This window comes from Pan paniscus, chromosome 10 (assembly GCF_029289425.2).
Source record: "Pan paniscus chromosome 10, NHGRI_mPanPan1-v2.0_pri, whole genome shotgun sequence".
NCBI classification, from domain to species: domain Eukaryota; kingdom Metazoa; phylum Chordata; class Mammalia; order Primates; family Hominidae; genus Pan; species Pan paniscus.
The window spans coordinates 140160001-140178148 of record NC_073259.2 but is presented as its reverse complement, the minus strand read 5'-3'; the positions used below and the strand labels follow the sequence as shown (position 1 = coordinate 140178148).

Sequence of the window (18148 nt, the reverse complement as noted above, 5' to 3'; positions counted from 1 at the left end):
GCTTCCAGGCCAGATAAGCCCGCCCTAGGGCCTGCTGCCACAGGCACACTTGGCAAAGACGTGATGGTAGGGTCAGGATGACAGAAACAGTAGGCTTTGCAAAACCTGCAGTCCTCTTCGTTGGGAGTATAAAAGACAGACACCAAGTGCAGCACCCAACGTTGGACTGGATCCTCAAGCCACCTTAGGAGAGGGGACATGGGGACACAGAGGCCCTGAAGGAGGAAGTCACCTGCCCCTGGTTATGTGGCTGGTAGGCATGGAGCCACAGGTGCACCAGGCACTGCAGTACAGACCCCCAGAGGCCAGGGAGCAGCAGCCGGGCTTTGCAGCTGGCTTTCTCGCCCACCCTGGTATCTGCACTATCACCTGCAGACACGAAGTGTGCAACCAGACCCTGGGAGCTTTCAATCTGGAAGACCTGAGGTGGAAGCCCAAAGCTGCAGGGCCAAGTGCCCGTGCACCCCCGTTTTTGTGGTGAGAGAAAAGATACAGAAACTAAGGGGCTTCTGGGATGCTTCTTTGCGTAATGTGTGCTTTTTCAATTAAAAGTGTGCATTGATTTTTGTAATCAGATTTAAAATGAAACGAAGAAAAGTCTAAAAGCAGAAGAAAAAGAGAAGCAACAACTCCCAGGCCATCTGCTCACAGGCGTTTTCGGTGGTGAGCACCTGTAAGCAGGTGTCCCTGCCCTTACTTGGGCACACAGACTGGGTGTGGAAGGACACTGGTGCCAGTGTGGCCCCCAGGACAGTGACGACGGGTGCTGTGAGGGTGGCAGGCCACACGGGGCAGGGCGGTGCCGGCTCTTTCCTCCACGTGCGGCTTTGGGAAGCGGCTGCCTGGTGGACTTGGTGAATGTGATTTCTGTTCCTTCCAGGTCCTTCTATGGCCACGGAAGAGTGGGTGAGGGGAACACCTCTGGCTCCAACATTACTTGTTGGTTTTTTCTTCACACAAATGAAAAACTCAGCATCTAATTTTAACTTAAATACCAGTTTTCTATGAAAGACAAAATGAAAAAATATATAAAAAGGTCACTTTATTTTGCCTTTTGTTTGGTATGCTATCAATGCCCTTTAAAATCCTACTATTCAAGTACAAATGCTGATGTTTACAAAGTATTTACAATTTTAGTCTTGTTCCTTTCTATCTTAAAACACAACAGCTAACTGGTTACAACAGTTAACAAAATAATAATAATAAAGGTCACAAAAAGAGAAACCCCTGTCTTATCAGGCACCAAATCTGAACAAGGGCTTGGATCCAACCTTCTGCTTCCCGCCAGATGCTTTAAAAACAGTCTGGCTAACTGTTTTTATCATCAGAATAAACGTCTTTCTTTAAAGAATAGCAGGGCAACTGTTTCCCAGGGTCGCCAATTAGAGTCTGACAGTGTTCGGGCTGCTGCCTTTATAGTCTGTGTTCTCAAAGTTTCCAACTCTTACTTGCCGTATTGGAATGAACCCAGATTCACAAGGGGAAGGCCTAGACATCAGCTTCCTGAACGCGTACTTAATTCTTAGGTTAGAAACTTTAACCTTTAAAAGGGAAGGCCAAGAAAATAACACACTAAAAGGAGAGTTTTTACGTACACGACTAAATGAATTTAACTCAGGTCAACGGTAGCATCTAGAAGTTACTAAATTGAGTGCTACGAGTAAGAATATGTCCGTGTTTTGTATTAGGGAACAGCCAAAGGAAACACACTTGAGAGACAGGAGACCCTCACTGACGTGAGATCGGGGCGGAAACTCCACATTGCAAATATTCAGAATCCCATTAAGCTCTCCAAAAAAGCATTTGAGAGATGGTGTTAAATTCTCTTGTAGTGTTTTAGATTAATAGAGCGCTTTTACTTAGACAGTTATGTCTAGGATATTCTAAAATAAGTGCACTCAACATTTTATCTTCAACTATAAGGAGACTACCAAGATTTGGGAAAGACAAAAAAAATGAACAGGGCACACAAATTAAAACAAATGACAAAGGCAGAATTCCTAGATACTTCAGTTCTATCACATCTGCGGATGAGGAGGAGTAAAAGTTTCCACTGGGAGCCAGATGTGAGGCGCACACAGCGGCCCTCCCTCCGGCAAGCTGCGCTCTCACGGCACGTGCCGAGCCAGGGAGAACGGGTTGGTTAGAACAAACAGATTCCAGTCCTCTGCTTTGGTATGTTCAACTAACTAAAAGATTAATTTCTTCTGTTTCTTCAAAGCTTGGTTTTTACTTTTCTCCAAATTTCTTATCAAGAGCTCAAGTGAGCTCCCCAGTTGATTTCACTGACTCCTGCTGTATCGCTGTCCACAGAAACCTGTGGGACAGAATACCTTCCTCAATGTCACTTAAAGTGAGAGAATGGGGAGGAAGCAGATGAAATACAATTTAAAAACAGAAAATCTTTATTGTGCCATAACTGATTTTTAGTATACAAAAAACCTAATATAACCTAATTTCCTGGACCAAATAATGTAAAATAGGCCAAAATCAAGCCACAGCACAAAGGATACTATTGGATATGGACCTTTTTGCTTTGGTGAAAACTTCAAAGTAAGGAGACACTGTCAATCAATTCCACTAAAATTGCATTTATTTTCTTGTCATAGTAAAAAAAAGGAAAAACAGTAGCAAATACTGGGCTTCGTTTTCCCCCTCAACGGCACGCCTTCCACAACAGCACAGGTGGTTCTCTGCTTCACTGGCAGAACCACACGAGCTTATCCTAGAGAAAATCTGCTGTCGTAAGTCCACAAGGAAGAGTTGACTGGGCCCACTGCTATAGCCAATACTTCCAGAATCACCAGCCCACCTTCGTCAAAGGGCTGACTGTGGCAGCAAGGGGTGTCTGTCACATTCGTCCTGGCTCACTGAGCCCAGGCCTCATCGTACCCTCAGCTGTGACATCTGTACGACCATTGCCTCTGCGTGGTCCTCTGGGCCTCACGCCAGCCATGGCAGAGTGTCCCAAAGGTTCTCAGGAGCTGTTTAACACACTATGTGAAATACCAGCTTCCCCTGAAAGCTGGAGATGCGTCTTGAGTGCACTGAGTTGGGCATCAGTCCCAGAAGTTTCCATTAAATGAAAGCGAATCCCATTGCGGGGTAGGGCCTGGGGGAGGCCACTGTCGGCTGCTCTTTGGAATAACAATGCAATGACTGATCATTTCCCTTGAACACAGGCCAGGAACGTGCCTTGTGTGTTTAGGTGGGTGTCAGAACATTTCTCTTAAAAGTTAAGTCACATTTTAGGAGGGAAGGAAGGAACCATATTGCCTTTCTTTGGAATGGAAAACCAATCTCGGATGATTTACTTTAGACAGGCCTTCTCCTCTACGAAGACCATGAGGCATTTTTCAGTAAGGTATAAAGAACTAAACTCTGGCAGACACCGTGGAAGCCCACGCCTTATCTTTAGAAAGTCCATTGTATGCTCCTCACACACGGCAGACGGCTTCTGTGGCGTGCAAAGCACTACATGCTCACAAAGAAATTCTAAATGGCTTTCAGAACACAGTACTATGGCTCTAGGGGACGGGTGCGGGTGGGGACTGAAAGGTGAAATGATTTAGAGGAAGCCATGTTGTCACTTTTTCCATGAGCCACGTAGTACAGAGAATGCGGCACTCCATAAGGACCATTTGTCCTGCAGTGTGGGATGCATTTTAATAAAATGATTACACTATTTTGTTTCAATTATATCTTTCCCAGTGCTGAATCTCTTGCGTGACATGGTCCCAAGGTTCACTAATAAAGCGTTTTCTGTGAGGAAGGTAGTTTTGCTTTAGATGAGAGGCAGCCCTGCTGCCCTGACTACTGGCACGGAGGCTTAGTAGGTGTCTTTAGCCTGACAGCAGGGACCCTCATCTGTAACTTGGGCTGCTGGCTTGGGCTGTCGGAGCTGGCGGGCACCTGGGCTGGGTTGGGAGCGCCTGGAGTCTGGAGCGGGGCCGACGCCGTGGTCACCACCTGCTGCTGAATGAGTTTCTGCTGAACCACCTGGGCAGTCGCGGTCACTGCAGGGATCATCTGCACCTGCTGCCCGGCCGCCGTCGCCTGCGTGAGCGCCACAGTCTGTGGAGAAGCCTGAGCCGAGAGAGTCAGAAAACACACATTGCCCAGGAAACTCAGTCCAGGGACAGGAAAATGGACGTTCTTTGGGATGGGGAGGACTCGAGAAACTTCACTGACTATGCTTTTATGACACGGAAGAATGACCAGTCACACAACAATATGACCTCTGGTTTCCAATTAAACACAAGTGGAAAATTAAAAGATGGTTGCTTTTAGACTAACACCAGACGCCTCTTGGGAAAAGGGTGAGCGCTGGGTCAGGGACTGATTTTGTTGTTGTAGTAAAGCTTTTAATAGAGTTTGGTTTCTTGAAATCTATATGCCAGTGTGACTTTAAACAAAATTTAGAAAGTTTAAAGCACCGCTTTACATTTAAAGCACTGTGCTAAAGAGTCATATTGTGGAGCATCAGTGACAACAGTGAAAGCGCCTGAAGGGCTTCTGTGGGAGGCAAGGCCACTGTGCCCACAGCGCCTCTGCTCAAGGGCGGGCCCCGAGCGGAGCCTGCTTGCCTGAGGCCTGTGCCTCCCTAAAACCACAGGGCAGTGTCTGTGACTTGCAGGACACACCCGCGATGATCAGTGAATGAAGGGTCCTGGGAATGAGCCCAAGGTGAGGCTCCCTCAGTATGGCTGACACAACCTCTAAACGCTTGTTCACTCTTCTCATTATTAAGTGTATCTAGTTTTTCCCCTGAAGTTAATGTTTTTGTGTGTATCACAAAAATCAAAAGTGATTCCCTAATCATGACCTCAGATGAAAACAACCCATTCTCTGACCTGGGAAATGTGAGGTTTCCACTTTGTCTATGCGTCCTACCTGCTGGGAAGCAGAGGCAACTTGCTGGATGCTGGCCACGGGTGTTTGCTGTTGAACAACTTGAGGAAGTTTTGCAACCTTTGACAAAACAAAAAAAGCCAAACATACAATTCAAAGGAGTATGTGCACAAAAAGAGATTTTTCCTCCCTTTCTGTCCTCAGTTAATGCAAAAAACACAATGACCAGGTGACACAGAAGAGCAATTCTCGTAGTGTGCCCACGTGCAGCAGTGAGAGAGCAAGTCGTTCCACTGCATGGTGAGTCAACTGACTGCCTCCCCAATTTGCCATCACTCATCATTTAAGCTTATTTTTGGTCTCATATTTCAGACACATTTTTTCTTTTCACAAAAACGACTGCAAGTTTATATGAAAGAATCAGACTGAGGATGTAAGTATTTGAGCGTCTTGTGAGTCCCAAGGGCTCTGCATATGACAGGCCTAGACGACGTTCCAGTAATGAGCTGTACAGTGCAGCTAGGGCAGCCAGCTGAAGTGGGGAACCCGGTGACGCACCAAGGTTTTGAGGCTGGTAATTTTATCATTTTTCTACATTCGTCTTAGTCATGATTGAGATCTGGCTATTTATAAAGCAACACTTTCCACCCAGTGCCCACTTTCTGTGCACTTGCTACTGCATGCATCTCCCGCTGTCTTGACGTAGTAAGAGGCTCTGGGCCACCTGTGTGTCCTATCAGCACCGTCATGGCGTGCACCCAGAACACAAGAGAGGCTCCAGCGTGGGCAGCTGCTGGGGGCCCTGATTTCAAGGGCCCTCCCTGCACAAGGCCCTCACGGACCCTGGTCTCTTGGTGGGTCCTGTTACTTATAGAAAACGGATGAAAATAATATTTCCCAAGATAATTCTGCGAAAAATGTGAAATTACATGATTTACTCACACATGAACAAAGGTCGAAATAAATGTTAGTCCTTACTAAAATTAAAATCAATCAGAAGGCATTTACTAGTTTACTGTCACTTAAACAATTATAAATAAAATTCACTAAGATAAGTGCCCTGAGCGCCCCCTGTGGAACTGCTGGGAAACAAAGATGCGGCCGGTGCCCCAGGGCCCATCTCAAGACCACAATGGTCCAGGACTTACTTGGCACAGCACTGAAAATCCTGAGACGTCTTAAATAAAGCACTAGCAAGAAATCTTAAATGTACCAAGAAACCTGCAAAGAGTCAGGAACTGCCAGTCTCCAAACCTAAGCACAGGCGGGCATCACGAGTCACGGAGCAGAAAAGCTGCACAACCTCTGCCCGGGATCGCTGGCCACACGGAGACGCACCCCGTGATCTCCAGGGTCGCACAGGACACAGCTGACCAGACACCAGGTATAGGCCAGTTCTCGGTGGGGAGTTCGCAAAAGAGCCCCGTGCTACTGTCAGCTGCCATCCTGGAGGGAGACACTGTCCCCACAAAGGTACCCAAAGGCTGCAAAGAAAGCATCCCCTTCCTCCAGTGGCATCTGTAAGAAAAGCACCTGCCCTAAGCCTCAGTGCCGGGGAGGAGAGAGGAGGAGACACAGATTCAGAGGCCAGGTGGGTAACACCTGAGAGCTGAGTGAAAGCCTGAGCCACACACCAAGCAGTGTTCCTGTGGCACCTGAAGGTGCCCGCGGAAGCAAAACTCCACCTTTGCCCCAGGCTGCGAGGGGTCCCTGCAGATGCAGCACATTTCAGACAGGGAAATCACCAGATCCAGAAAAACACCTCGCTCACTCTGCGAGGCCTGGAAACAAGAGACTATAAACAAAGACCAGGCATATTTGGGAACTTCTGAAAATAAAATAATAAATCATCAAGATAAAAATTCCACAGACAAGCTTTGAAGCAGATTTGACTTAATCAAGGGAAAAATGAGTGACTGAGGAGACAGAGCGAAAGACATGACTCAGAATATAGTATGACGAGACAAAGACACAGAAAATATAAAAGCTGCTGAGAGACCTGGAGGGCAGAGGAAGCAGGAAAGGGGCAACACGTAAACAAACAGTGGCTGCTTATTTCCTAAAGACATGAGAGAGACTGCCCGGGATTCAAGAAGCTGGAGCATTGGAATGAAACTGCAAAACAACAAAGACAAAGACAACGTCTCGATAACAGGCAGACGGTGGGGGAGAGAGGTGACCCAGAACAACAAAGACAAAGACAACGTCTCAGTAACAGGCAGACGGTGGGGGAGAGAGGTGACCCAAAACAACAAAGACAAAGACAACGTCTCAATAACAGGCAGTCGGTGGGGAAGAGACAGGTGACCCCGGAAGAGAGAAACGCTGGACAGACACCGGCTCCTCTTCAACAACAAAAGCAGCCACAGTGAGGAAATGATACCGTGAATGCACTCAGAAAACAATGCCGACCGGGCGCGGTGGCTCATGCCTGTAATCCCAGCACTTTGGGAGGCCGAGGCAGGTGGATCACCTGAGGTCAGGTGTTCGAGACCAGTCTGGCCAACATGGTGAAACCCCACCTCTACTAAAAATATAAAAATTAGCTGCGCATGGTGGTGTGCGCCTGTAGTCCCAGCTACTCGGGAGGCTGAGGTGGGAGAATCTCTTGAATGTGGGAGACGAAGTTGCAGTGAGCCAAGATCATGCCACTGCACTCCAGCATGGGAGAGTGAGCCTCCGTCTCAAAAAAAAAAAAAAAAAAAAAAAACAAACCCAAAAAACAATGCCAATCCGGAATTCTGTACTAAGCAAAACTGTCTCTCAGGAACAAGAGTGTCACACAGGCATTTTCAAGCACTAAAGGAAATTCCAAAGGATGGGTCAAGTGGAAGGAAAGTAATTCCACATAAAAAGTCAAAGATGAAAAAGGACAGAATTATGGCTGGGCATGGTGGCTCACGCCTATAATCCCAACACTTTGGGAAGCCAAGGCAGGTGGATCACGAGGTCAGGAGTTCGAGACTAGCCTGGCCAACATGGTGAAACCCATCTCTACTAAAAATACAAAAATTAGCTGGGCCTGGTGGCGGGCGCCTGTAATCCCAGCTACTCAGGAGGCTGAGGCAGGAGACTCGCTTGAACACAGGAGGCGGAAGTTGCAGTGAGCCAAGATCGCGCCACTGCACTCCAGCCTAGGCGATGGAGCAAGACTGTGTCAAAAAAAAAAAAAAAGGAAAAAGGACAGAATTAAAACGCACACTAACAGCAGCATTTGAGATGAATAAACTGAGCTACTGTGTGATAAGATCATTGCTGGAGAAGAGGGTGGAGGCCATCGTTAACTTCATACTCTGATACAGAAGTGTGCACATGGAGATTTTAGGGTAACCACTTAAAGAACAGAAAGAAAATATATAATTTTTCACTGACAGAGGGGAGAATTGACAAAAAAAAAGAGAAGGTGGCCCAAAAGAAGGCAAGGAAGGGAGGAAAGAAAAAACAGAACAAGCAAGACAAACAGAGTCCAAACAAAAGAGAAGCCAGAAATTCAAATATACCCAACCTTATATACAGACAAGTGGACACGTGTTTCAGGTAAGAGTCAGAGATGGAAAGCCTGACCTCACGACAGCACCGGGCCTGCCCGCGAGCTGCTCACAGGAGGTGACGAGGGACACACAGAGAATGGCTGAAAACAAGGAAGGAAAAACACAGACCAAAAACTTCCAACAGGAGGGTGGTGCTTGACTCATGTGAGGAGAATAGGCTTCAAGACCAGAGATATTACTGAAGACAGTAAGAGTCATTTCAAAATAACAAAATTCAAAACTTTAATGTGGCTAATGAAAAGCCTTCTAAGATATAAAGCAAAACCAGAGAGAAAGGTAAGAAGAAACAGATAAAGGCATACTCAGAATGGGACATCTAAACACGCCTTCTCAATAACTAGTAACACAAGTGATTGGTAGGACACACAGAAGACCGAAATGACACACACAGTAAACTTGACCCAGTTACAACAAAATCATCTCACAAGTGAACCCATCCTGAAGACTGCTCTGGAAGGACACAGACCATTTTTTAAAACTGACTGTATTTTGAACTAGATAGCAAGTTTCAACAAATTTCAAAGACTGAAATCATTGAGACCTCATTCTCTGACAATACAATGAAGATTTATTTTTAAGTCAATAATAAAAAGTAACTGGAAAACCTCACCTGGAAATTAAGAAACACTTCTAAAAAGAACCCAGGCAGTAAAGAAGAAATCAAAATGGAAATTCAAAAACATTTAGGACTGAAGGAAAACCAAATAATAAAATTTGTGAAATAAGCTCAGGTGGTACTCCATCTTAACAAGTTAGAAAATGAATAGCAAAATAAAAGAAAGGAAAGGAAGTAAAAACCCTGGCAAAAGCCCGGCATCGTGGCACACACCTGCGGTCCCGGGCCCTCCGGAGGCTGAGGAGGGAGAACTGCTTGAGTTCAGGAGTTCGAGGCCACCCTGGGCAACACAAGCAGGAGCGCGTCTCAGAAACAGACCTGACAAGGCAGGCAGAGCGCACGAACGAGACTGAGCTGCCCCGATGCCGTGAGGTCGCACACACAAGAGCAGTAATTGAACTCATCCATGCACAATGACAACTACCACAGGACCCAGTGAGTCACCCCAGAACACAATGATTGAACATCACAAGATTCAATGACTATAACCCACTACAACAGTCCATCTGTCCACTGTACTAACAGCCCTCGGACACACCTGTACTCATGGGGCTTGCTTTATTGGAGGAGACAAAATCACCTGAACAAAGTACTTATAGTATTTGTTGAAGGTGATAATACAGAAACAGAGAGCAGAAAAGGTGAGCAGGAAGGGAGACTGTGAGCAGCGCTGGTAGGGGCACAGGTGCAGAGGAGCAAGTGCAGAGGGGTGCACAGGCCAGGAGCCGTGGGCAGCAGGGCTCTGCAGAAGACATCCACACCCCCACACCCCCGACCCACCCACACAACCACAAAGTATTCCTGGGGGACGGACGGCAAAAAGGAAGCAGGAGAGATGGCAACAACCAGGGAAGGGTGCGGAGAAGGAGCTGACAGTAGCAACAGGAAGCGGCTGCTCCAGGTCTAGCAACAGGAAGCGGCTGCTCCAGGTCTCTTCTGGAAGTCAAGCACACACAGCTGCCTGCCAATGGGCTGGACCTGTATGGATGACTGTACGGGTTTCTCAAGTAGGCTAAAGGTCTGCAGAGACAGCTGCCCTTCCTGAGCCGGAAGCCTCTGGTAGGAGCAGGTCAGGCGTACACACCTGAGGCCTGAGGGATCAGACATCTCCATGGATCTGTCAAAGGCAGGTAGGATGAAGAATCTGGAACTCAGGACAGTAAGTGGCTACAGACATGAATCTGGGTATCATTCGCACAGAGACAGGACTTAAAGCTTTGAGGCTAAAGGAGATGTGTAAGGGAGGGAGGGAGTTCATACACATGGGCTTTAAACAAGACAAAAAGCACCGTAACAAAGAGGAACAGAAACTTCAAGCAAAGTAGAAAAGAACAGAATTTTCTTACTCTGACAAAAACACAGCAAACACCCTACTTCACAGTGAAATACGGACTCTGACATTCACCACTGTGCTGCAGGTCCCAGCCAGCACAGTAAGGCAGGAGAAAGCAAGGGTTTAAGATGGGAGAAGTAGATCGTCATGATTTACAGGTGATACAACTGTATACGAAGGAAATGCAACAAAACAAAACCAAATCCTAAGATAAATTATTCAAATAACCAGAATCTAGCAAGGCGGCCAGAATAAAAAACTAATGTACAAAAATGTACAACAGCCAGAGACAGAAAATGGAAATTAAAAGCATACCATTTACAAAAGCATCAAAAAATACTGATTGCTTAAGAATAAAATTAACATAATCTATAACACTTTCACAAAATATTAGAAAACTTCATTAAAAGGCATTAAAAAAGACTTAAGTAACAAAAGATGCATCATATTGGTGAATCTGAAGGAAAGACTGTAAAGATGTCAACTCTCCCCTGAACAGCTACAGAATCAATGCAATTCTAATAAAAACTTTCAGCAGTTTTGATTGTAGTGTATGAACTAAGCTAACTAAAATTAACACAGAAGTGGAAAGAGCCAAGAATAGGCACGCTACACCCAAGGAAGGGTGTGGTAGGGGGACTCGCCCTCCAGACACCAAGTGTCACTGCCGCTCATAGCGAGAGCCCCGTGGGACCAGCATGGCCTCTGAGACAAGAAGCCCTGAACATCCCCACAGGATCTCAGGTGGAGGCGGCACTGTGGATCGATGGATGACAGAATTGGGCTTTTAAATAAATGGGGCTGAAAATAGGGTATTCATAGAGCACATCAAATTGAATTCCTGTTTCTATCTCAGACCCAAAAACCAATTCCCAGAGGATGTAAGACTAGCTGAGAAGGTAAAACTCCCCTGCTCTAACTGAATTCCTGTTTCTATCTCATACCCAAAAACCAACTCCAGGAGGGTGGAAGACCAGCTAAGAAGGTACAACTCCCCCGCTCTTAGAGAAGGATGCAGGGAGGTAACTCCATAAGCTCTGGGAGGAAGCAGGACATAAAAGCTCTAGGCAGAGAGGAAGACAGGAGGGCACACTGCACACATGAAATCAGGAACTCAGTTCTCCCAAAGACACCAGGTAGAACTTGATGAACAAGAAATATCAAAAAATATCAAAAAATAAAATAAAATATATTTTTAAAAAAGACACCAGGAAGGGAGAAGAGGAGCCTGGAACTGGGAGAGGGCAGCTGTACCCCACAGAGCTGGAGATCGACGTCCAGAACATGAAGGCAAAGCTGGCGACAGCCGGAACAGGCCCCGGCAGAGAGGAGCCTTCCCAGGAGCCAGAGGGGGTGAAACCTGAGGCCAGGAGACAACAGTTCCCTCCAGTGCACCACCCAGGGCAGCCGCAAGGGCTGGGAGTTCGCAAAGCCCGTGAGACACACAATCCAAAGGCCGGGCACCCACTCCTGACACTCGGGCCCTCACCCTGTTCCCCGCTCACCTGGATCTGGGTCTGCACTTGCTGGGCCCCGGCCAGTTTCTGGGCCTGGGAGATGGGTGTGGTAAGAAACTGGGTCTTAAGGGCCGGCTGCGCGGCGTAGGCAACCTTCTGCTGCGCGCCAGGGGTGGTGATCTGCTGTGCGGTGATCTGGGGAGAGACTGCGAAATTAGGGCCGCAGAGACCATGCCGCGCTCAAGACTCCCGGGACGCCTGCCCGCTCTGGGCCCTATGGCAGAACCCAGCCCCTTTCCAGCCTACCTCCCAGACCAACCCTGTGCATACCCACATCTCCTGCCCCCTGTCCCATCCCTGCCGCTGCCTCCAGGCCTACCTCTGCCCATGCAGCATGGCCGCCAGCTTCTCCTCCAGGAGGCCTGGCCGTTGCCTGCAGCCCACCCCACCCGGGACACTGCTCCCTGAATAGTCGGGCTGGTGGGGCACCCTGACACCCTTGTCGCACCTGCACGGGGCTGCTACTTAGGTGACTGAAAGCGATCACAATCTCTCAAATCCAATGTAAAAACTTGGCAGACATAAAGAAAATATTTAGTACACGGGGTAACAAACTGGTATGCACCGTTTTTGCATATCATATTGTGTACATCTGACGTTTACGTATCTGCTTTATCAGCCATGCTTATGGGTAAATAGGGGTTTTTAACATCTAAGGATGTTTTGTCCAGTCGTAGGAACACACAGCCCAGCACTTCAGCTGCAGCCCTCCACTGCTCCCTCAAGCACAGCTCAAGCCTGAGGGACCACACCCACCTGTGCATCAGCATGGCCACGTCTGCCCATGGACCACCATGACGCACCCAGGGACTGCTGACCGGGCCCGGGAGGTAAGTCCCAGCACTGTCTCCTTCTTCCAGAGGCAAATAAATGCAGATGACCATCCCGACCCAAAGGACATGCACTTCCCTGCAGCGGTCGTGCCAACTGGGGATGCAGGCTGGTCTTTGGAACCCGGCCACGGCGGAGCTGGTGGCACTACCCAGACACCCTGCGCCTCCCAGCTTTGTGTCCCCTCAGTGCTCACTCCCTCTCCCTCTGGGTTCCAAAGGACAGCTCTGCTTCCAGCTCCCCACAGAGCATGCCATTGCTGCACACCAGCAAGGCTTCACCCATAGGGCCCCTGGGCACTGGTCTTCTGCAGGAGGTAGCAGCGGCTCACAGCACAGCCAGTGTCCAGGTGGTGTGGCACAAAGAACCCTGGGCCTGCTGGAGTCAGCCAGCCGCCTTTTACTGGCCCTGTGATCTGGGCAAGTCTTTTTCTCTGAGCCTCAGTTTCCTCAAGACAACATCCTCCGTCTTGAGGATAAGCACCAGGTGCCTGCAGGGGTCCAGCACAGCGCTCAGGGAACAGGGCAGCTCCCCACACAGCCATGTGGCTTCCCATCAGAGCCCGCCTTCTAGCTCTAGCCAGAGAGCAGTGCCAGCAGAACGTGGGGTCTGAGGGCCCACACCAGCCATCCGAAGCCCGGGACTTGGGCTGGGTGCCACCGATGAGCCACCACGAGCAGAAGTCCCTGGAGGCAGAGCTGTCTCACCACCGTGTCCCCCTCACGTCCTTCAACACAGCACTGGCTGCTGAGAGGCACGGGTATCGTCTCAGGGAGCTGGCTGAGCCTGTAGACGCCCTTGGAGCCCAGTGCCCTGCTGCGCCCCCATCCACGTCGGGCCCTGGCGTGTATATCTCCCCTTTCACCACCAACATGCACAGAGGCCACATTCTCTGTCTGGGGTCCAGACTGTACGGCATCCCTGTCCTCCAGTAGGAGTCCAGGCGGGTCCTGTGGTGTGAGCTGCGTCTGCTTCCCTGAGCCCACTGGCCCCCATCATGCAATTGCACCCCCTGTGTCTGTCCCAACGCCATGCAGGCTTCTTACCTGGCACCCAGCCATCCTCACAGACTATACCCCCTCCATCCCCCTGCCAAGACCTCAGCCTCACTTGTCACATCACACACAGCATTCACCTTTTAAAGGAAGGAAAAACCAACAGGGATGACCACACTAGCACCTCCAGCCCTTGAAGCCACCCTCTGAAAAGCGTGGGCCGCCACATGGGGCTTTGTCTGCTTAGGACCCTCTCCTCCAGCAGCCAGCTTTGGCTTGGCATAGACCCAGAAGTGAAAATCCCCTAGCCCCGGTACCTTCTGCTGGACGGCTGCCGGGCCCTGTGCAGCCTGGGGCTGGATGGCCTTCTGCTGCTGGACGGCCTGCTGCTTCAGCTTCAGCAGCTGCTGCATGTGCACGGGCTGGGCCACCACGGTCTGTCCTGCAGGCAGCAAAAGCCCCTTAGTCAGCACACTGGGAAAAGAGCTTGAGGCTCACGCCAAGCTCTGTTCCAACTGACTCACCTCTACAGAAAATAACAAACTATGAAACTCTATGGAGACAAGTAAGCCATCCCTTAACTACATTAAAATGTTTCTGGGTTCACAAATTACACTTAAATTAAGACGGAAATTTCAGAATGTTAACAGTTCAATTGAGGACCCAGCCTTGCGCCTGGAAAGCGCCAAGGCACGTTTGTGCTAGAACACGTGATGGCACGCTCAAGTGGGTGGGTGTGAGGAAAGAACACGGGTCGCTGGCGACCACTGCCACCAGAGAGGCCTGTGAAACCAGGCTCAAGCCCAGGACGGGAGGGTGTGCTGGGGCGGGCACCTGCTGCCTTCTGTGGCTGACCGATCGCCACGCTGATCCCCGCGACGTTCATGGGCAGGGTGGTGACTCCCGGTGAGGAGACCACAGCTGCCGGGACGGACACCACCGGAGGCTTCGCCAAGGCCACCTGGGCTGGCTGGGGTGCCTGGGTCTGCATCTGCCCTTGCGCCTGCAGCTGAGAAGTGGGAACCCGGGTCTAAACAGTAGAAATAATGGGAGAGTCCAGAGAAATTCAGGACATGGTATGTCTTTCCAAATACTTCTCCACAAGAGGTCATGCCATGAGAAAATTTACAAAGATCAACAAAGTTTAAAGTAGCCCGACAGGAAAGGAAAACTGAGAGATCTGCACACCGCAGGGAAATGTCAAGTCACAGGTCAGCCCGCGCTTCTGAAGCTCCCGCAAGACCTGCAGGCTCATCACACATGCTGCTGCGTTCAGATGTCAGTGATCTCACGGGACATCACCTTCACTTCCCTCCATCTCCTGAACCAGTAACCGCATCCTGTCCCGTTTCCCACAGAAGCCTTTTCACTTCCTGTTCCTTCAGCGAGCACTCGACATCAGCCTGTCCCTCACTTCAAAATGACTGCCTCAGCCTCCCGTCCCGCATTTTCTCTTAAGTTACCATTTAAAAAATGGTAAATGGAAGTACTTCCATTTTTGTATGTATAGAGACTAAGATTACATAAGAAAATACAAAGTAAAAATTACCCACACTCCTCAAACTACTCACATCTGAATATTAAAACTGGTATTTAGCCTTCAGCCACTGTTCATATCTGTGTGGCTCACCGTGAAAGTGTGCAAAAATGACATGAATTATAAATATTTTGAAATCTGTTTCTCTTCTCTTTACAAAAAACCACTTTCAAAATTGCTTAATATTCCATTGTTTGGATGATACATCATTTACTTAATGAAATTCTTAGTAATGGACATTTAATTTCCTCTAACACTCATGAAGCAAACAAGCTTGTATATTCATCACTTTGTAAATGTTCAGTTATTTCTCCAGGACATAAGGGGGTGTTTAGTTAAATAAGCATGCACATTTTCATAGCTTAATTACCAAAATCCTCTCCAAAAAGAGGCCACTGATTCCTGTCCAACAAGACCCCGGTACCCTGGCTACCACTAGGTGTTACCACCCTTCTCAGTGAATTTGCATTTTTGTGAACATGAATGAAACCAAGCACCCTTTTGTAGTTTTTCATCCACTTCTACTCACTCTGCTGTGGAGGGCTAGCCCCTCCCAGGGAAGACCCAAAGTGGGGGTCCAGCACCCACACAGCTGAGCCTGAGCACCTGGGTCCCCAAATCCTAGCTTGAGTTGCAGTTGATTGGTTGTGGGATTTGGGTGGGAACTTAGCCTACGTGCCTCAGTTTCTTAACCTGTAAAATGGAATTAATACTAAGACCCTTATCCCTGCCTGGGGCAGTCCATGAGCGCTGGGCCAGGTGAAAGACACAAGAGAACGAAGGGCAAAGTCTAGCTCAGGGTGAGCCTCCAACAGGGCAGCTGTCACCAGTACCCCTAGCTGAGCTCTTGTCACGGTGCAGTGACGCTGCCTGCCCCGGGACGCTGGCACCTGCTGAGAGCCAGTCTTCCCAGACAGCACTTGCGCCTGATGCTAGTCCCTTCTGAAATCTCCAAATGCTCTCCCTGCCTACAGCGGTCACCTGAGAGCAGCTTCAGAGACCGCCACCTGCCCATGCCTACGGCTTACATGCACAGCGCCCTCTGCTCCAGCCACACAGGCCTTGGTCCCTGCAGGGTCCCTCAGCAGCACAGGGAAGCCACGCAGGCTACATCTCACCTCGCTCACTCTCCACCCCCCTCAATTCAAGCCCTGAGAAGCTTGGTGATGCCTGGATGGGCTCTGGGAGCTGCTGCTGTGTTAATGTTCCACAAGTGGTGAGTCCCATCCTCTGTCCAAGGGTTACTAAGTTCTCGGGGAAAAGATCCCGTCTCACACTCACTCCTGTAACACGTGACATGCACCTGAGCAAGCGCAACAGCTGTGTTAAAACATAAAAAGATGCTGCTTTTGGAAAACAAACAGAAACTGACACTTACGAGCCGGGCCACCTGGAGGTTGGCCACGGTGGTGCCCGTCAGCAGGGCACCAGGCCTTGGGGCTGTGACCGTCGTGAGCTGGGGGCTCTGCTGCTGCGGCGGCTGCGAGGCCTGCACTTGCACTTGGGCTGTTGGCTGCGGGGGCGCAGACTGGGCCTGTGGCGGTGGGGGCTGCGGGGGCATCTGCAGTTTCTGCTTCTGCATTTTGATGAGGTGTTCCTAAAATACAAGCAAAGTATCTTCTCTTCAACATTAACTGTGCTCCATTCTTTAAGTAGACATCTTGTTCCTAAGCCACCCCTCTACTGCCCATTAAATACCAAAGCAGACACCTGCTACCGTGCAGTATCCAGACCGCCTTCCATGGGCTGCCCAGTATCTTCCAGGTGTTCATTTATTAAAAATAAGCATTCGTCGGTGAAAACTACAAACACGGATTCTGACTGATAAGTTCATAGCAAAAAGAATTCTATTATCCTCACAAACAAGTCGATTTAAATCTGTAGCACCAACCAAACTTATTTGTTTGTAAGTTCAAAAAACATTTTAAGAAAAAAATTTTTAAGAAAACCTATACTGAGTTGATCATGACTATCAAGTCTCTTTTGAAATGCTGGAAGTGAACTGGTTTTGAAATGGATTTGGGAGAGGGCAGAGTGAGGAACAAAGGAGACAGGCAAACAGCTGGCACACAGAGCTCCTGGCAGCCAAGGCTGGGTGGCAGCCTTGATGTTGACGGCACTGGTGTCTCAGTGGTTGAACCGGGGCAGGTGAAAAGGCACCTGTGTGGCTGTGGGCCGGGGGGTCATCAGTGGTTGAACCGGGGCAGGTGACAAGGCACCTGTGTGGCTGTGGGCCGGGGGGTCAAAGCCCGGCTCTGACTCCCTGACAGTTGCCTCTGCTGGGCCCGGGACTCTTGGGCACAGCATTCTAATTTAGCACTGTCCAGTGGCACGTCCCGCAGGATACAAGTGGGCTAGGCGGGGGCTGCCCAGGGTGGTAGCCACAGCCACATATGGCCATGCAGCCCTCGAGGGATGGCTGGTGTGACAGGAACAGGATAAGCTCAATGTCTAAATTCCACCGACAGCCCTCCCGACAGCCCCAGGAGGGGCCCTCAGCTGAGTGTGCGTCTCCTGCAGCCCACTTCCTCCCTTCCAGACCACGGAGAGGCCCAGACTCAAGCACTCCGGCAGGCCCAACAGTGAGCTGAAACTTCAAAATATTGTCTTGTCTTTATTCCGTATGTGTCTCTGGTTACTTTCTATGACAAGTATTAATGATTTTTCATTTATGGTAGGACATAACATTTCCTTTTTTTTTCCTTTGAGACACAGTCTTGTTCTGTTGCCCAGGCTGGAGTGCAGTGGCACAATCTCGGCTCACTGCAACCTCTGCCTTCCAGGTTCAAGCGATTCTTGGGCCTCAGCTGGGATTACAGGCACCCGCCACCACGTCCGGCTAATTTTTGTATTTCTAGTAGAGACGGGGATTTGCCATGTTGACCAGGCTGGTCTCGAACTCCTGACCTTAAATGCT

General features: G+C 49.2%; 1 protein-coding gene across 31 annotated transcripts in view; it reads right to left on the bottom strand.

Moving 5' to 3' along the window:
• Positions 1-2575: 2575 nt before the first annotated feature.
• LOC100971447 (E1A-binding protein p400) overlaps positions 2576-18148 on the bottom strand; it is a 131147-nt gene continuing 115574 nt past the window's right edge. For 25 of the 31 annotated variants that reach the window (XM_055096402.1, XM_034934876.2, XM_055096401.1 and 22 more), the window contains 6 exons: positions 16610-16828; positions 14529-14724; positions 14012-14136; positions 11857-12003; positions 4894-4971; positions 2576-4086 (listed from right to left, as the gene is read on the bottom strand). In XM_055096402.1, coding sequence (XP_054952377.1) covers positions 3814-4086; positions 4894-4971; positions 11857-12003; positions 14012-14136; positions 14529-14724; positions 16610-16828 — 1038 coding nt within the window. In that variant the 3' untranslated portion in view covers positions 2576-3813. The remainder of the gene's footprint in view (positions 4087-4893; positions 4972-11856; positions 12004-14011; positions 14137-14528; positions 14725-16609; positions 16829-18148) is intronic. The other 6 variants (XM_034934873.3, XM_055096404.2, XM_055096400.2 and 3 more) reach the window with 3 other exon arrangements.